This window comes from Micromesistius poutassou (assembly GCF_964030765.1).
Source record: "Micromesistius poutassou genome assembly, chromosome: 10".
Lineage (NCBI taxonomy): Eukaryota > Metazoa > Chordata > Actinopteri > Gadiformes > Gadidae > Micromesistius > Micromesistius poutassou.
Window position 1 is genome coordinate 8,918,916 of NC_140280.1, and position 17,607 is coordinate 8,936,522.

At 45.1% G+C, this 17,607-nt stretch overlaps 1 protein-coding gene across 1 annotated transcript; it reads left to right on the forward strand.

Annotated features, from left to right (window-relative positions):
• The first annotated feature begins 890 nt into the window (after positions 1–890).
• Positions 891–15,448, forward strand: LOC311354142 (sodium/hydrogen exchanger 6-like). Its single transcript, XM_084473940.1, has 16 exons — positions 891–1,264; positions 1,653–1,852; positions 2,078–2,155; positions 2,937–3,013; positions 3,113–3,225; positions 4,027–4,132; positions 6,976–7,117; positions 7,720–7,825; positions 7,953–8,041; positions 8,338–8,451; positions 8,801–8,912; positions 10,026–10,179; positions 12,764–12,794; positions 13,756–13,841; positions 14,615–14,720; positions 15,137–15,448. Exons 1-16 carry the CDS (start codon positions 994–996, stop codon positions 15,428–15,430), a joined length of 2,079 nt encoding a protein of 692 aa, XP_084330066.1. The 5' UTR covers positions 891–993; the 3' UTR covers positions 15,431–15,448.
• The last annotated feature ends 2,159 nt before the right edge of the window (positions 15,449–17,607 follow it).

The window sequence follows — 17,607 nt, forward strand, 5'->3', positions numbered from 1 at the left end:
ATAGCCTATCTTAGATTGTGGCAAACTTTGCACGGTAAAGATGGACATATTTCCAAAAATAACATTTGATTTGAACTATGAATGGTCATCATCAGACTCGGAGGACACAGAGTAGCGAGCTTGTGTCTAGGAATGTTTATGTACTGTATATGTGTTGCCTGGCAACAGCCTAGTCTCCCTTCAGTTGCGGAACTATTTTTGTTGGCGGAGCCGAATAAATGATTACTAAACAAACAAATCATAATCTCTTGTTTCTTATTACTGTTAACTAATAAAATGTGCTCGTAGCACTGTTGTATAAAAGCAATATCACACTCGAGGTCGTGCTGTTGTACTGTATATCAGCACGGTGTGATTATCTGCGGCACTCGGCCTGCGGCCTCGTGCCTACGACCGAATCACAGCCGTGCTGATATACAGTACAACAGCACTCCCTCTCGTGTGATATTGCTTAAATATACCTTATCCTACGCTAATAAAAACTTAGTTTTGCTACGTCTTGCATGAGAAACGCTCCTGCTGTTTTCTCCCCATAATGACAAATAATTTCACAAAAGATTTGTGAACAATGAATGAAAATCTGTACTAAACTAACATAACTAACTAATTAACTAACATCCAGCGCTCTTCTGCTTCCAAAATGGAGGCGGTCATTCTGATGTGACGTCACCATGTACAAGCCCTATGGATGATATTTTCAACATGAATTTATCTTACGGAGCCTATTACTTAATGGTTTTTCATTAAATAAATTATTATTTCCTATTAATTTATTGTCAAAAAAAGTGCACGCACATGAATTATTTACATATTTATTAAACACGCCATAGGTTTGTTCTTTTATTTTGAAAAAACGGAAGTGCCAATGTTTTGATGGGTGCTACGGAAGAAGCTCTGTCCACTGGTCCAATGCAATCTTACCAATAGTCGTACGGTTTCTATCTATGTTGTCATTAAATAACCACTTAATGTAACCATCAACCGATAGCCATAATGCAATTCATATTCCAGTACCTTACCGGCGTTAAGCTGTCGAAGGCGGCCCTGTTCGTGCCTTGTCTCCTACCCGTCCTGCTAGTTGGGGGCCAGGGCACCGCGATGGACAACACTGCTACTGAAAGGATGGCTGAGGAGAGCCACCGACAGGACAGTGCCAACCTCCTGATATTCATCATGCTCCTCACACTCACCATTCTCACCATATGGCTCTTCAAACACCGCCGGTTTAGGTTTATCCACGAAACAGGACTTGCTATGATTTATGGTAAGGCTGTGGTAACTCCCGACCAATTTATAATTTCGATATGACTTAGTAACGTTATTACTTGTTTAATGAAAGGTAAACATAGCAATTAGACATCCTCATGGATTTGCATATTCCAGGTTTTCCTTTAAAAAGTCAGTAATGCTTTGCTTGCATTAACAAGCGACACCAAACTGACCCTTACTGGTGACCAGCGTATTGTAGTTTACACATGAGACCAATTATCTATTCTGTCTCCAACTAGGCCATACTATACTCTACTATACTGTGGCTGTTCCATGGAGATATCATCTGTCTCCATGCATTGCTGATGTAAGTTGGTTTATAAAAAAGATAGAGGACAAACGACTAACCTTGTTGTTTCCCCTCCTTCCCATTCAAACGTTAGGTGTGTTGGTGGGTGTGATCCTTCGGTTTGGGGTCCATGTGCCCCAGAACATGAACAACGTGATCCCGAGCTGTGCTGTCAACGCCAGTACGGCCACTCTGCTGGTCAACGTCAACGGGAGATTCTTTGAGTATATTCTGAAAGGAGAGGTCAGCCGGGGAAACGGCCATCAAGTACAAGATGACGAGATGTTGAGGAAGGCAAGCAAATGGACAAAGAAACCAGTGGCGTAAAATGATTAGAAAGATAGAATGGATACATGTCCCATGGATACATGCCCCATTACTGCAAACTCAAAATTAGACATGTATGAGTGATGATAATACATATTGGTGTAACAAATACATTGGCAGTCCTATATTTATGCTACAAATAAATTGACATTTGAGATCACTTTTTATCTAACATTTACTTTGTTTCTTTAGGTGACCTTTGACCCAGAAGTGTTTTTTAACATTTTGCTACCTCCAATCATCTTCCATGCTGGTTACAGTTTGAAAAGGGTAAGCTGGACCAATACACTACAGGCAATTCTTCTCCAGTTTCCATCAATGATGAATAATAAAGTAATATGAAGGGCCCCTATTTCAGCCCCAGGTCTGAGCTTGATAAGGCATTATAAGCCATGCAAAATCCACCCACTCAGATGTATGTTAGGATCTTTCATCCCACTCTAGGGGTAGCAGGACGCAACATACGAGATTCAGTTCTAGCCCTGTCACTGAAGGTCCATCAATCCACGCTGGAACCAGTAACTGTCAGTTCACACTGATAGGTACCGGTTACACTGATAAGATAGCTTTTACTCTCCACCAAAACAGAATTATAAATCTTACAAAGAAAAAGTGCAAATACATCTTGGGGCCGTAACATGGATAGATAAATACAACTTACAGTTTATACAGTCCACCAATCAACTCCTTCCAGCTGGTTAAAGACTCACAAATTGTGATGTCAAGAAGGGATTTTGAGGTTATTAATTGGGTGGTAATAGCTCGTCAACATGGAACCGAACCGAAATGAACCGAAAAGTGTAATTGTCAATCTATGTGATTGATACATATGATTATGATGATATTACCTAACAAACCAAACAAATTTAATGATACCTTTGTATTAGGTATATCCAATTTATATACAGAACACAATAGAATATTTTTATTATTTGCATTATTATTTATTTATTTATTTATATATATTTATTAGCATTATGCTGTAGAGTTTGTTTATGAATTAGCAGTAATATATAATTGCTCCAATCTATTTCTCTGGTCTTGCTCACAGAGACACTTCTTCAGGAACATCGGCTCCATCCTTACCTACGCCTTCGTGGGAACCGTCATATCCTGCCTAGTTATTGGGTAGGTTTTGTGCGTGCGTGTGTGTGTGCGTTTGTGTGTGTGTGTGTCGAATCAATATGTCCCGTGTGGCTAATGCATCTGTCGACCATTGCCTTGTAGGTTGACCATGTATGGTGTTGTGACCTTCATGAAGGTTGTGGGTCAGTTAGGGGGAGATTTCTTCTTCACTGACTGTCTTCTTTTTGGGGCCATCGTCTCAGCGACCGACCCAGGTAGGTGTCCAGACACACAGAGGGACAGACAGACGTGCAGTCAGAGGGACAAACGGTTGATTATGCATGCTCTCCCCGTGTCCTTCCCTGTGGGCATTAGGGGTTCTTCACATCCTCATAAGACGTCAGGTCAGGGGACTTGCCATGCTTCTGCTGAAAACAACAAGCAACGTTCATAAGACAGCAGTTTGATTTAAGAATGCAGGATTTCTTAATGCAGCATCAAAGCGATGTGAGAATGCAGTCATAGTGTGATTTTAGAATGCATTCATAGTGTGATTTTAGAATGCAGTCTTAGTGTGATTCTTCTTGATACAACCTTAGGTGGTCAACACACGATGAGGCTGGCTATTAGGAGGAGGAAAGCCAGCTAGAGGACGGGGGTTCAGAGAAATTAAGAATTGGTTTTAGAACATCCATCAAAGCTGTAATCTGATTGGATGCACCTCAAGGGTCACCATAAAATGGTGTCAAAGGTGAAATGGTTTTAACTTTGAGCACAGCGGAACATCCGGGCGAAAAGTCTGCTACGATCAAGGTGGAGCCTGCGTTGGTTGGTCTTCAACACTCAACACCATTGGAGAACATTGTCAAAGCTGTGGCTGAAAGCTTATCATGTGTTCAAAGCTTAAGTGTGATTCCATAAAGCAGCCTCAGTGTGATTTCATAATGCAGCCTCAGTGTGATTTCCTGATGCAGCCTCAGTGTGATTTCCTGATGCAGCCTCAGTGTGATTTCCTGATGCAGCCTCAGTGTGATTTCCTGATGCTGCTCTGTGTCTGGCCCCTCTTCCCCTTGCAGTGACGGTGCTGGCTATCTTCAACGAGCTGAAGGTGGACGTGGACTTGTACGCTCTACTGTTTGGAGAGAGTGTCCTCAATGATGCTGTGGCCATCGTCCTCTCCTCGTAAGCTTAGCAGCGGACACAAACCACAAGGGACTTTCTCTCCCCCAACACTCACATCACATCATCATATATATATATATATATACATATACATCGTAATATTACTATTATTATTAAGTCAATAACATCAGGTATATTATGCACGGTTCCACATGGATTGTGGATGATAATTATATTGTGACTATAAAAAGTGTTCCCCTTTCCTGGGGCCCATTTCAAGTAGCTGGTTGGGATAGGCTTGATTGGCTTTTGGATACAATAGATTTGGATATGACCTTATAAAGTTGTCTTTTGCAATGAGACCATAAAATAAGTCCCCATCAGTGAACGGGGTAACTCAGAGCTAACCTGCTATGGACCAGGTTTTCTCCAGGTTAGGCTCACAGCATGAGTTGCCATGGTAACTGAACTGAGAGTTGTCTAATCTCGGTATCTGAAACTGAAAATTCTCGCTTCCACCACTAAAATAGGAATTTAAAGGGAATTTCACTTTATAACACTGCTAGGCTCATTTGCACACCTACCCCCACTTTTGTGTGGACCCCAGACAGGCTTGAGGTTGTTTGGTTCAATATTTAGCTATATTATATTTGTGTAAGCAATAATCCACACTGTTAAGGTGGAGAGAATATAGTCGCTAAAATACATGCCCCCGTTGCTTCTCTGTTCAGGCTGCACCAAAACTGCCAGCACCACCCATGCACCAGTGGAGCTTGTTTCCAGCTTTTTCAATTCTCTGAATCAATTACTGCCCTTCTACACCGGTTGTGTGTTGTTGCTTTTTACAATCACAATAATAGACTGAAGCTGTGTGTGTTCAGGGCTGAAAGTCCAGAGGTCAAACAACCGGACTGATGAGTGTAGGATTATGTAAGGACGAGTAATGACAGCCTTAATGGGCATCGTTAGACATTTACAGAAGCTTAAAACCCCCTTCTGCAACGTTATCCTGTGCTACCGTCTCACCACTCAGCTCACAGCTAGTACACACTGTGGACCACGTTGGCTGAACAGGAACGAGGTTCACCGCACTAACCCCGGTGTGGTTTCATTTCACTTCCTGCCATGCTACAACCATCGTGTCTTGTGTGTCATCAACGACCGTACGTATGTACGTACGTATGTGTGCATGCAGCGTTCTCCTGCGTTTCGACAAGCAGGCCCGGCACGGCGCCACGCGCGCCGCCGCCCTGCGGCCCTCCCCCTTCCAGGGGGCCAACGCCACGGCCTGGCCCCAGACGGAGGACGCCTGGCTGGGAGGGAACCAGACAACCGTGCCTGGGTCGGTCGGGTGGGGGGGCAGGGTGCAGCGGGATCCACTTAGGCTGAGGGTTGCAGTGCTTTGGTTTCCAACCCCATTAGTAGCCGTAGTCCCCTTTTGATTTGTTTTACTGTGATGTTAGAATGCAGCTGTAGAGTGATCTCTTGGACCGGAGCCCATGTTTGACTTTAGCATGCAGGCTTCGGTTTGATTGGAGCATGTAGCCCCCCCGCTTCCTCCTCTGCTGGCGATCAGCTCTGCCCCTGAAGCCCTCGCATCTGCGTCCCGCCGGGCTGTGGATGACGATGGGACGTTTTAGGTCTGGGCACAGCCCAAAATATTCAGATATTTGAATATTTGGTTTTCAAATGCTTTTGATGCTACTTCTTCCCCTCCCTGCAGTCTCATGTAAAACAGGAACGGCTTGCAGGAGCTCAACGAGGTACCAAACAAACAGAACTGAATGACATCTTTCTAATGTCACCGAGACATTCATTTGAAATATTAAAATTCGGTCAGCAGAAAACTGAATAGCCATATCGAACGACAAACAATTTGGATATTAGTTCATAAAATAACTTGTATTTGAGCTTGAGGCTTGAATCATTTAGTAATAATTGAAAGGAGCATGGTGACTGGTCAACAGCCTGCAGTATCCCGGCTTCATGTTCAGATCCGTGTTCAGGTTGTGTCCTTATTGAGCCAACTCCATTAGAAGCAGTTGGTTGGGTTGGTCCTCCTGGTAGCTAATCTAGTGCTTCTGTTGCCCAGTGTTCAAACCCTCGCCCCGCCCTCTGTGTGAGATCCCAAGGCTACGTGTTCACGCCTGCCCCGCTGCTCGCTGGAGGAAAACAAACTGCTGTATGTTAGAAACACATGAGGTGTGTTCAAACCACATGCAGTTTAATATATATATACTAATCTCAGGAAAAGCAGTAGAATAGTGACTGCTGGTCTTTGTTAGTGTGCACGTTTGTGTTAGTGTGTGTGTGTGTGTGTGTGTGTGTGTGTGTGTGTGTATGTGGGATGGGGGGGATCCAGAAAGGCGCTTTGTAATCTTTGCCAAAAGATTTTGTTTGTGTGAGACATTTGCACAGATAGGCGTTCTCAGACTTTGGTCTGTTTCCACAAAAGGACGTTGTGATGTGAAGCATTCAGCATACACATTCCCTCCAGAGAGCCAGCGGCATGGAGGCGTGAACACAGCCTCGTCCACTGGCATGCTCCCCTCTCCCCCTCTTGTCCCATCGTCATGCAAAAGGAAAGACAACTCCAGACTCCACATACCCCCCTGCTGCCCCCTCTTCTGGGTCAGGCTGCATGCACCTCACCCGGGGATGGAGGTTTGGTAGTTGTTGTTGTTCATTTGTTCTGAAGGACACAAAAAAACCTCCCTTTTCTTGTTTTTCTTGTTTGTAGCGGTTTCCATTCAGATTGCCAGCCCTCCTCCTCCACACTTTTCTCACTGCCTTTTCCGTGTGTGTGTGTCTGTCTGTCTGTGTGTTTGTTTGTACACGTTTTTGTTCGCTTTCTCTGTTCCGTTTGTGTCTCTCCTCCCTCTCCTCCACCTTCCTGCCTGCAGCTCCATCGTGTCCTACCAGCCCGCCGGGGACAACAGCCACAGCTTCGAGGCGCTGGCCATGCTGAAGTCCTTCGGCGTGTTCCTGGCCGTGTTCAGCGGCTCCTTCCTGCTGGGGGTGGCCACTGGCGTCATGACCGCCTTCATATCCTTCTTCATGAAACGCTGCTGTTATTACACGGCCCGTACCAATTGTACCTTCCTCCACCGCCCCTCATTGGTCTGTAGTGGGGTGGGATTTGGTTTCAAATCAACCAATCTGTCCCAATCTGGAAGGGAGCGATCCAATGGCAGGAGTTGATTGGACTCTCACTAGTGATGTCACAATCTGTGAGTGGGAAAGAGTTGATTGGACAGTCACTGGTGATGTCACAATCTGTGAGTGTCCAGTCCTCACGGAGGAGTTGATTGGACACTCACTAGTGATGTCACAATCTGTGAGGGTCCAGCCAGCTGGGAGGAGTCGCTTGGACAGTCACTAGTGATGTTGCAGAGGTACAGACCATGAAAGGCCTTGGTTCAATGGCCACCAGCAGGACAGTTGGTGGGGGAAAAAAGGCCCTTTAATGATTGTATATTGTATTAGTCAGTGAGGTGAAATATCATTTTTTATCAGTGACTATCCTTAAGCGTTCAGTTTGGTCTTATCACTTATTATTTTGTATCTGTTTCAAGTGGGTAGCAAGGGGATACAGATTGATAAATTATCTCTACACTTCCTGTACTGCTGCCTTGACTTCCTGTCACGTGACCAAATTCACCAAACTGAGGGACTTCCCTCTGTTAGAGACAGCTCTATTTTTTCTCATGTCCTGGAGTACCTTCCTATTGGCTGAAGCCTGTGGGTTCACAGGTACCTGTTCTCTCTCTCTCGCACACACACACACACACACACACACACACACACACACACACACACACACACACACACACACACACACACACACACAGTCTTTCATGACCCTTATCTTCTCCCTCAGGTGTGGTGGCCGTTCTGTTCTGTGGAATAACTCAGGCTCATTACACCTACAATAACCTCTCACCTGAGTCCCAGGAGAGAACCAAGCAGGTAACACACACACATAGCTACACACACATGTGGATGCGCATGCTGCTGACATGGTCAATGTTGGATCCATGTTTGCTTCAGTAACAGCGGTGATTCATTAACACCCGTTTGAAATTGTTAATTGAATTAAATTTCTCAAAAACTAAAAAAAGTAAAAGTAAGAAATATAAATGTCAAAGCTCCACGTGCCTCCAGAATACCATTACTTTTATCAGACTATTCTTGAACTCCGGTTGTATCTCTACCATTTGACATTTTTTTGGCGTTAATCATATTCCTCTGTTTTCTTCTCCCAGCTCTTTGAGTTACTGAACTTCTTGGCGGAGAACTTCATCTTCTCCTACATGGGCCTGACGCTTTTCTCCTTCCAGTCCCACGTCTTCAACCCCCTCTTCATCATCGGAGCATTCGTATCTTTTACACACACACACACACACACACACACACACACACACACACACACACACACACACACACACACACACACACACACACACACACACACACACACACAAGCGTGTCAAAATGCTAGAACTCTTTATAACAAGGTCCAGTCATGGTCATTTAGAAGCCCTTAGTTTAATCTGAACTGATCATTAACAAAACATTAATATAGTTTGTAGATGATTAATGACTTATGAACAAACATCTTTTAGGTTCAGAGATGGGGTGAACATCTCTAGACAGTGCAGGGAATCTTGCTTGGTTCAGAGTGTGTCATGTGGCTGTGCCCCTTGACTTCACTCGACCATCGTGTAGGTGGCTGTGTTCCTGGGCAGGGCAGCGAACATCTACCCTCTGTCCTTCCTCATCAACCTGGGTCGCAAGCACAAGATCCGCTCCAACTTCCAGCACGTCATGATGTTCGCAGGTACTGTGAACATGCCGCTACTTAATGATGAGCCTTGATGTCTGTCTGGTAACTACAGTCTAGAAACATCTCTGATCATCTGCGTCTGTGTTACAGACCCACTGGAGTAAGCCTGGGCAATAAAACAATGAATTATCGTATTGTGATAGACTTTTGATCAATATCAATATAAAACACGTTCAATATATATCGATAAGAGACTGGACCACCGAATCTAGCAGCTGGGTTTGTTAAACAAACACGGTTCCATACTTATTTACAATATTTGAGTGTTTTTCATTGTTGTATCGACATTGAGTATTTATCAATGAAGAACAGTGGAAGGTCATATTAAGTGTAAAACAAGTGTTTAAATCCATCATGGTAATTCCTAGTCTTTTTAGGTCATTACAATTATCAATAGTTAGTAAAAAAGTTATAAAGTTATATTGTGATATGTCTCTCAGCAATATCGCCCAGGCCTACACTGGAGCACTCTCAGGTGATTAGGGTCTGCCTCAAAGCCCCACATCGGGCCTCTATCGCTGTAGTGTGTTCCTGGTGCTCAGTGGTTATATAGTAGTAGTTAAAATAGTTAAACTTTTCCCAGAAATCGCCCAATACAATGCTGGCATCCTGGTCAACAATACCATGTGGATGTATTGTCAGTATCTGTGGGGTTGGTACTATAATGACTATGGTAGCCGCTCTCTGTTTACTAAAATATGACCAGTTTGAAGTAAGATTTGATGAGACTGAGGGGTGATGTACATGCGTATTAGGGCTCAGGCAGAGGCTGGAGGGACACAGAAGTTAGGCAACTCCTGAGGTCTTTAAACTGACCACACATCGCAGTGACTAAGATTGACGAGCATGCCTATTCACTCTTCCTAAGGTTCTTCCAACCTCATGGTATACATATGGCCCACTACATGAACCAAAGACTCGTGTTGCAGTACTAGAGTGCTGTGCTGAGTACTGTACAACAGTTAAACTGATTTACATAGACTGTATATAGGCAGTACTACAGTACTGGCCCATGATGAGCAGGAGCCATCGCTGTGCTTTCCTCTCCGTCTGCGTGGATGTAACGCGACGCGGCGTCTGTTCCTCCCATGCTCTCCCTACTCCCAGGTCTGCGCGGGGCCATGACCTTTGCCCTCTCCATCCGGGACACGGCGACCTACGCCCGCCAGATGATGTTCTCCACCACGCTGCTCATCGTCTTCTTCACCGTGTGGATCTGTGGCGGCGGGACCACCCCCATGCTGTCCTTCATGAGCATACCGTAAGTGTGTGTGTGTGTGCGTGTGTGTGTGCGTGTGTAGAGTAAGCTCTGAGTCTGCCCGGGGTCTGCACTGAGGTTTTGCAAACTGACATTTTTTTCACCTGCTCTCCTTTCCGCAGGAGAGAATATCAAGCACAAATAAATATTGTGAGGCCTTCTTATAAAACCTAGGTGTTCTACTCCTAAGATGAATAGGCCGGCTAGGCCCCATCTTAGAAGAGGACTCTTATCAAGAACCCAACAGTGACTAGTTCACTTATCTCACTATACAGTGACTAGTTCACTTATCTTAATACTTAAGGCATAAAGGACATACAGTAGGTAGGTGTACGGGACCCCCTCAGGCACGGCCATCTTCCCTGCGTATCTGGGACGCGTGAATCGCTCTGATCCCACTCTTAGTGCTTCTAGTACTTCCTCACCATTTCCTCTTTGAGTATTTTCCTCCTCCACGGAGGCCCAAACCTTATCTCCTACCTGAAACGGTTCAGGGTGAGTCCCCCCGGGATGTGGTTCTGGCTGTTGAACAGGCTGATGTTATCACGCCAGGCCACTGAGTGGCCCAGGCCCTTGGGTTATTTTTGATTCCATTACAGGAGCTGCTTTTACAGCTCGTACAAAGCCTTTTACATCTCCTGTTTTGGACCAAGTAGTTGTCCATGCTTGTATATTACTGAGGCCCACTAAGCCTGGTCCCATGCCCCCCCTACCCCCCCCCCCCCTCATCCCATCTGAAGACTTGCCTCGTTTGGGGGGTAAGGTCGGGTTGGGATTTGGCTTTGGGGTTTATATTTCTTTAACCATTATGTACAAATTTGTGGTTGAGGTCAAAGAACATCGACTCTGAAGTTACCCATTGGCTATTTAGGGCCCTACTGCCCAGAAGGGCTTGCTTATTAGCTCCTGAGAGGCTAGCTTGTTGGGATAATTCTAGCTAATTCTAGAATGGACCTAGTAGAACTGGAGTACTTTTCCTGAGGGATAAACTTCTGTTCAGAGTGTCGATTGTGGTTGGAGTGTCAAAGTATTTACATGGGTTAAAGGATCCTATGTTCTGTATTCCAGGGTTGTTCCTCCTGGGGTCAGCAGTATAGTATACCCCCAGTTGTTCCTCATTTTCCCTTTTTCCAGGAGCTTGGCTTCCTTCGTATGCTCCCTTGTTTTCGTGGGTTGGTGTTGTTCTCAGTGGTTCGGGGCCTTTTAAGCTCAGTTTTTCCAGCTCTGTTAGTTCTTTGAGGTACTTTTCTTCCACCTCTTGATTGATTCAGGAATGGCGAAGCCTTAATATCTTAGTTTGTGGTGAACCCTTCTTTAGCCCTATTTTCTTTGTCCTGACTTTTTTTAGTCCTGACTGCAAGTCAGTTAATTACCCGGTCTCTCCTTGCGTTTCCGTTGGCTAATACAGATCATCAATGTATACTGTCACCCGAGATCAACCACCGCAGTGGACGATGATGAAGAATTAGTTTATAAAGTGGAATATAAGCCGACCTTGAAAATAAGCCGCACAGGAAATACACAGCTTTGCCGACAACCCAAATTCTTCTACCAAGGCCCATTGATTGATACCATTGATTTCTGTTGGAAGACGGAAAGGGGGGCTGTTCGTTTGGTGGTAGTCTTTTGGCTCGGTTCTAGCCCTACTGTTGAGACAGAGAACAGAGTGAAAAGACTACAACCAAACGTAAACAGCCCCCCTTTCTGTATTCCAACAGAAACCAATGCAAAATGCCAAATAAAACAGGACAGAAACTGTATTTCGCTATGATACTTGATTTGGAACATCAACAAACACCACTAACCACTTTTTTTCACCACTAACCACAGTTGCACATTTCTGAAAACTAATGTTTAGGGTTGTTTTAAGGACCGGTTTGTGAAGGCCCGTAGCCAGCCGTTCTGAAGCAGGCAGGGGCGATTCTAAACAAGCCAAATACCAGAGACAGAACCAATCGTCAAAATTTCAGTGTCAACTACTCTATGTGTCTGACGATGCCTTCCCCGCAACAATGTCAACCAACCCATGTGGCCAGAGTTAAAGGAGATAAGACTCTCCACTTCCTGTATTTGGTCCTAACTACCATAGCCAGGTGACCTCATCAGGTCTGTAGGGCTGGTCTTCAGCAGTCTACAGGGCTGACCGAGGCCAAGGGAGACCTCTAGAGGTCAGAATAAGAAGTGCAGGTCTAGGGGTGGGCAGTGCATTTTAGGGCTAACAGTGGTGTGACTCTTGACAGAGATGTGGTGGGATCTTGTATGAGGGGAAATAGCAAAACTAAAATGATTTTGAGGTTTTTGAGGACTTGTTTTGAAGCATCTGTGCACCGTGTATGGATGTGAGCTTCAGCAGTTATTACCTCAGGTTCAGCTTCCAGGAAATAGTGGGTTATCTACAAACCAAGGGTATAAAGGGTAGACCATTCGCCTCAAAGGGCTGAACTGGCCCACTGACGATCTGTCCATGACCCTGGGATGGATGCCGGTTTGGAGGTGTTGGATGTGTGGTTTCCGTTATGGCCTCTTTCAGAATACAGTCATCTGATGAGCAGGTGGTTTAACAACTGCTTTGCATTGCTCTCCTCAGGGTGGGTGTGGACTCGGACCAGGACAGCGCTGTACGTAACTATGGACCACTTTTGTTGTCTCTAATGTGTGAATAATGTACCACACGTCTACTTGCGTCTGGGATGGTTGAATATGTGGGGTGCAATGTGGCACTAGCTAGCCACAAGTTACCTGCAAACTGGCCTCAGCGTGTTCCCCAGATTCAGACGGGTTGCTAATTCCTTCATTGTGCGTCCAGAAGGAGAGTTCACCGGGTGAACTCTGTTCCCGTTAGCCACTTCCATTGAGACCCAGAGCTACAGTAGCTTAGCTCCTGTTCATGTGTGGGAATACACTTTTAATTACTTTCCAAAGATGTCCAATGTTTTCTGAATAGTCGCAGTAAAACCACAGCGAGATTTGTCTACAAGCAGTATTCTCGCCGCTGGGATTTTATATTACAGCAGACAAACTTCAGTCTTGTGTTTTGTTACTGGCAGGCGTTAAGGAGTGATTCTTCTGAAAACAAAAAAAAGTGAGGTCTTAAGGAAAGTAATTAGGCTTATTCCCATGAACAGGCTTTGTAACAAATCACTGGACGCGTCTAATGGAAATCACATTTTAACCCAGCAAACGCCTTCTGGACACACAGGGATGGATCTGGGTTTTAAACGTGTTTTAAATGTAAAAGTCAAAGAGTTTTAAATATAAATCCTGAAATACATTTGTGAATCCTTCTGTGTGCATTTATTTCTAATGATGTGTGTGTGTTATAGTCATCATCACCAGATGTGTGTGTTATAATGTATTGTCCTCATATCACCAGATGTGCGTGTATCGTAAGCGTATCAGCAGATGTGTGTATTGTCCTCATACTATCAGATGTGTGTTATAATGTATTGCCCTCATATCACCAGATGTGTGTGTGTAATAATGTATTGTCCTTATACCACTAGATTTGTGTGTGTTATAATGAACTGTCCTCATACCACCAGGTGTGTGTGTTCTAATGTATTGTCGTCATACCAACAGGTGGTGCTGGCCGATGGCTCTCAGCGCAGAAGCACGAAGCACGAGAGCGCCTGGCCCTTCCGAATGTGGTACAACTTTGACCACAAGTATCCTAAGTACTGTTCTGCCATCGAGGTGTGTGTGTGTGTGTGTGTGTGTGTGTGTGTGTGTGTGTGTGTGTGTGTGTGTGTGTGTGTGTGTGTGTGTGTGTGTGTGTGTGTGTGTGTGTGTGTGTGTGTGTGTGTGTGTGTGTGTGTGTGTGTGTGTGTGTGTGTGTGTGTGGGACAGAGCTGTTTATCTGTGAACACTAGGGGGCACTAGAATCTATAGCAGTCAGAAAGGCACGGTTCAAGTGGTTCTCTTAGGGAATGCAGAGCCAAGTTCCTCTAATTGAACTGCAATATCGAACTAGCTCGTTTACCAACAACAACTCGGTAACTTGTATTCTGGTCTCAGGATATCAATTTTTAATATTGACGTTTAGAATAACCCAAATCAGTATATCAATCACATACACACGGCCCTGATCTCAGCCGCTGTGCTTGGAACAGGTAAATAGCTTGTTTGTGTTGTGTAGAAACACACATCATGCTGCTGTGTGTTACGTGTTGGTCCTTCCACCAGGTGAGCGCAGTACACCAGGCGCTCTGGCTGGACTGGCCCTAGAGAGATCTTATCTGGGTCACGGTGAAACAAAGACTCCTAAGTCTGGCAGCAGAAAGGGAACGACCTCTCGGCGAGGCACTCCCTTCTGCTAATATTTACAAGCGCAGAGAGACTAGCTCCGCTCCCTTTGCTCAGCAGGCGGTAGGCTGCTGGATGTCGGCCTCCGAGCACGGGGAGCCTCTGAGTTGTTAAGCCCTTGATTCAAGTCGTCCAGCTACGTGAAGCCCCTGCTGACCCACAGCGGACCCCCGCTGACCGCCACCATGCCCGCCTGCTGCGGCCCGCTGGCCCGCTGCCTCACCAGCCCCCAGGCCTACGAGGTGGGGGACGCTCGCACGCACGCACACGCACGCACGCACGCACACGCACACACATGTAGGTGGCGTTCTTCCTTGTTGAACGGGGAGCGTTCTCTGTGTTCATAGACCTGGAATGACCTCATTGATAAGCCCTATTATTAATTCACCCATTTCCTAAATGAGTCTCCGTCAATCAATCTGTGACTATGATTGGATCAGCGCAAAGATATTCAGACTTTGCCCAGACTTGTGGGAACAAACCCATTCCCGTTTGCTCTGAGATGGAAGATCAGCCCTGCCTGGCTAGTTTATTGATATGTGCGAACTTGAAGCTTGCAAGTTAGTTTGAGCTGTCAATAGTTATATTTATCACTCAGAAGAAACACATACTCATTACTTTCTCACTGTCATCATTCTCTCACACTCTCTATTTTCAGAACGAGGGTCGTCTCCACGACGACGACATCGACCTCATCCTGAACGACGCCAACGCGGGATCCATGTACGCCGACGTCACCGTCAGGACGGACGCCTTCGGGGCCCACGGCGCCGACAACAACAGCAGCAACAGCAGCGCCCGGGGGGTCCCCGGGGGCCCCGAGGACCCGGACCGGGAGCTGGCCCTGGGGGAACACGAGCTGGTCATCCGGGGCACCCGGCTGGTCCTGCCCCTGGAGGACCCGGTGGACCCGGGCCAGGCCACCTCCCCCTCACGCAGACACCGCTTCTGACCCGGCTGCACCGCTCCTTAAGGCTGGGGGGGGGGGGGGGGGGGACCAGTGGCACCAGTGGGCTACTGGGCTCTGCTGGGGGGGGGGGGGGGGTTCCAGTATGTGTTGCTTCAAGGTACAACGGAGGACTTTACTTTGGGTAGGATTAGTTCTTATTACCGTGGCAACGAGCCCTACGAGCACTTAGCATGTCAAACGGTACATCAGTTGGGGCTGAGATGTAACATTAAAATAACCTCCGGAGTCAAAGAATCTACCAAAAACCTACGTCAGGGATTTATCCCCCAGGGTCGGTAGTATATACTAAATATTGCAACAACGGCATGAATATCATCCAATACAAGGTATTACTTTATTCCCATGTGCATCTTGAGTGTTTCCGCTTCCTCCAAACCAACATGAATGCTGATCTTTTGTTTTGGTAGGGGGGGCTCGGTTGGTCGATTGGTCTCTTTTCCTGCTCAACCCCGTGGGCATTGTTGTCAATGTGAGGCTCAATGGGTCAACGTTGTGTTTTGCTCCAGATAAACAGCTTTGGGTTCCACAACATGACAGCACTGAGCTTGTTGTATTCACTAGGGGACTCCATCCCATTCCAAGGAGGACTTTGAAGTTCAATCTCACGCTATTGGCTGTAGTAATATCCTCCTGTTTGAAGCCAATGGGTCGCTGAGAACGGGGTTTGGGATGCATATTGATTGTGATTTGGGTAAGGACATAATAAGGGAAGATCAATGATTTTTAGAAGAAGTCAACTAATTAGTGAACACTTTAACTTCATAATTAATGATTCAACGGTACAATTTGAACTCCTACCTTCTACTACGTTTGACTTTCACTACTGATTTATTTATTTATTTCTCGAAGCAAATGAAAAATTCTATATTTATTATTTATTTAAGGATTTATTATTTGTAGTTTGTTTTTGTGTGTGTGTGTGTGTGTGCGCGTGTGCGTGTGTGTGTGTGTGTGTTGTTTTGCTGTGTCACTTTCTAATGATCATTTGTAATATAATAATACTGAAATATCCATACTGTAACGTGTTTGAAAGCCTTCTCTGTTTTAGCTGAAAGAGAACAAACTAAAGGAGGAGAGTGAATCACCCCTCCCACAACGGCTTTGATTCAAGGTAAACGTCCGCCGAGGCGTGTGGCTCCTGTAGCAGTACTGAGTAGGCCTACGCTCATCGCTCATCGCTATCTCCTCTGACTGAACGGAAATGAATGAGTGCATTCTTGTCTGAATCAATTACAAGAAACGTGTTACATTTGTTTGGATTAATGTCTTGTTTATTTTTTATGTTGTTTTTTTCCCCCTGTGGTATCGTTTCAACTTTTCCCTGACTAAGCAACTGCCAAGTCTTTGCAAAGTGTGACTTCAACACACAACATCTTGGAAGACGACTTTGAGGGCTGATCGGACTGTTTAGATTCAAAGTGCCTCTGTAGAAAATGAAACTATTTAGACATGTACATATTTGGTTGGCTCATGTGTAGTAAGCTGTCCCTTTATAACAAAGATTCACGTGTTCCTCCATAGATGCTCAATGATTTAGCTCATTTCTTTAAGGTGTTACCTCAAACTCGCCTCATAAAATATGTTCTACTGTCCAAGGATCCTGTTTAATATCCCTCAGGTTATTAGCATTTTAATTCAGTGGCTTCCAAATATGGTCCTATTTGTATTTATTTATTTTTGTTTCAAATATAGGCTATTGAATGTGAATATCAATTTATTGTATTGAAACGGTGGAAAGATTTTAATGTAACGTTTTTTTTCTCGTTCCTATCGATTGGAAAGGAGGATTATTTTATATCAGATATTGGCTGTCCCAATATCATGGTCCCAAAAAGTGACTAGAAGGGGAATTGTACGACACACAGCCTGTAGGCCGATCCTGTAGGCCTTCTGCTCCTCCATTATTTACGTTTCTCTTCACCTCAGCTTTGTGTTCTGTGGTCAGTGAACCCTCCATCGTTCCTCAGAGGTCTGTTGGACGCATGTAGGAAGAAATGTTCAAATGAAACTAAAGACGAAAGAAAAGTCTTTTTTTTTTCGTCAGTCACTTGAAAGAGATTATAACTTAAATCTCTTGTCATGACCATCGTCACATAAACACTGTTGTTAAATTTAAAAAGTATGCATTTTGTTGTGAATGCCTTTGACTGTTTGGAACT

What these genes read in the sequence shown, in the direction of transcription:
- LOC311354142 (XM_084473940.1), top strand. Translation starts at nt 994, where the DNA reads ATGCAATTCATATTCCAGTACCTTACCGGCGTTAAGCTGTCGAAGGCG. An exon ending in CTGTCCTTCATGAGCATACC is followed by an intron (nt 10,180 to 12,763) that starts GTAAGTGTGTGT and finishes TGCTCTCCTCAG; the next exon opens with GGTGGGTGTGGACTCGGACC. An exon ending in ACTCGGACCAGGACAGCGCT is followed by an intron (nt 12,795 to 13,755) that starts GTACGTAACTAT and finishes TCATACCAACAG; the next exon opens with GTGGTGCTGGCCGATGGCTC.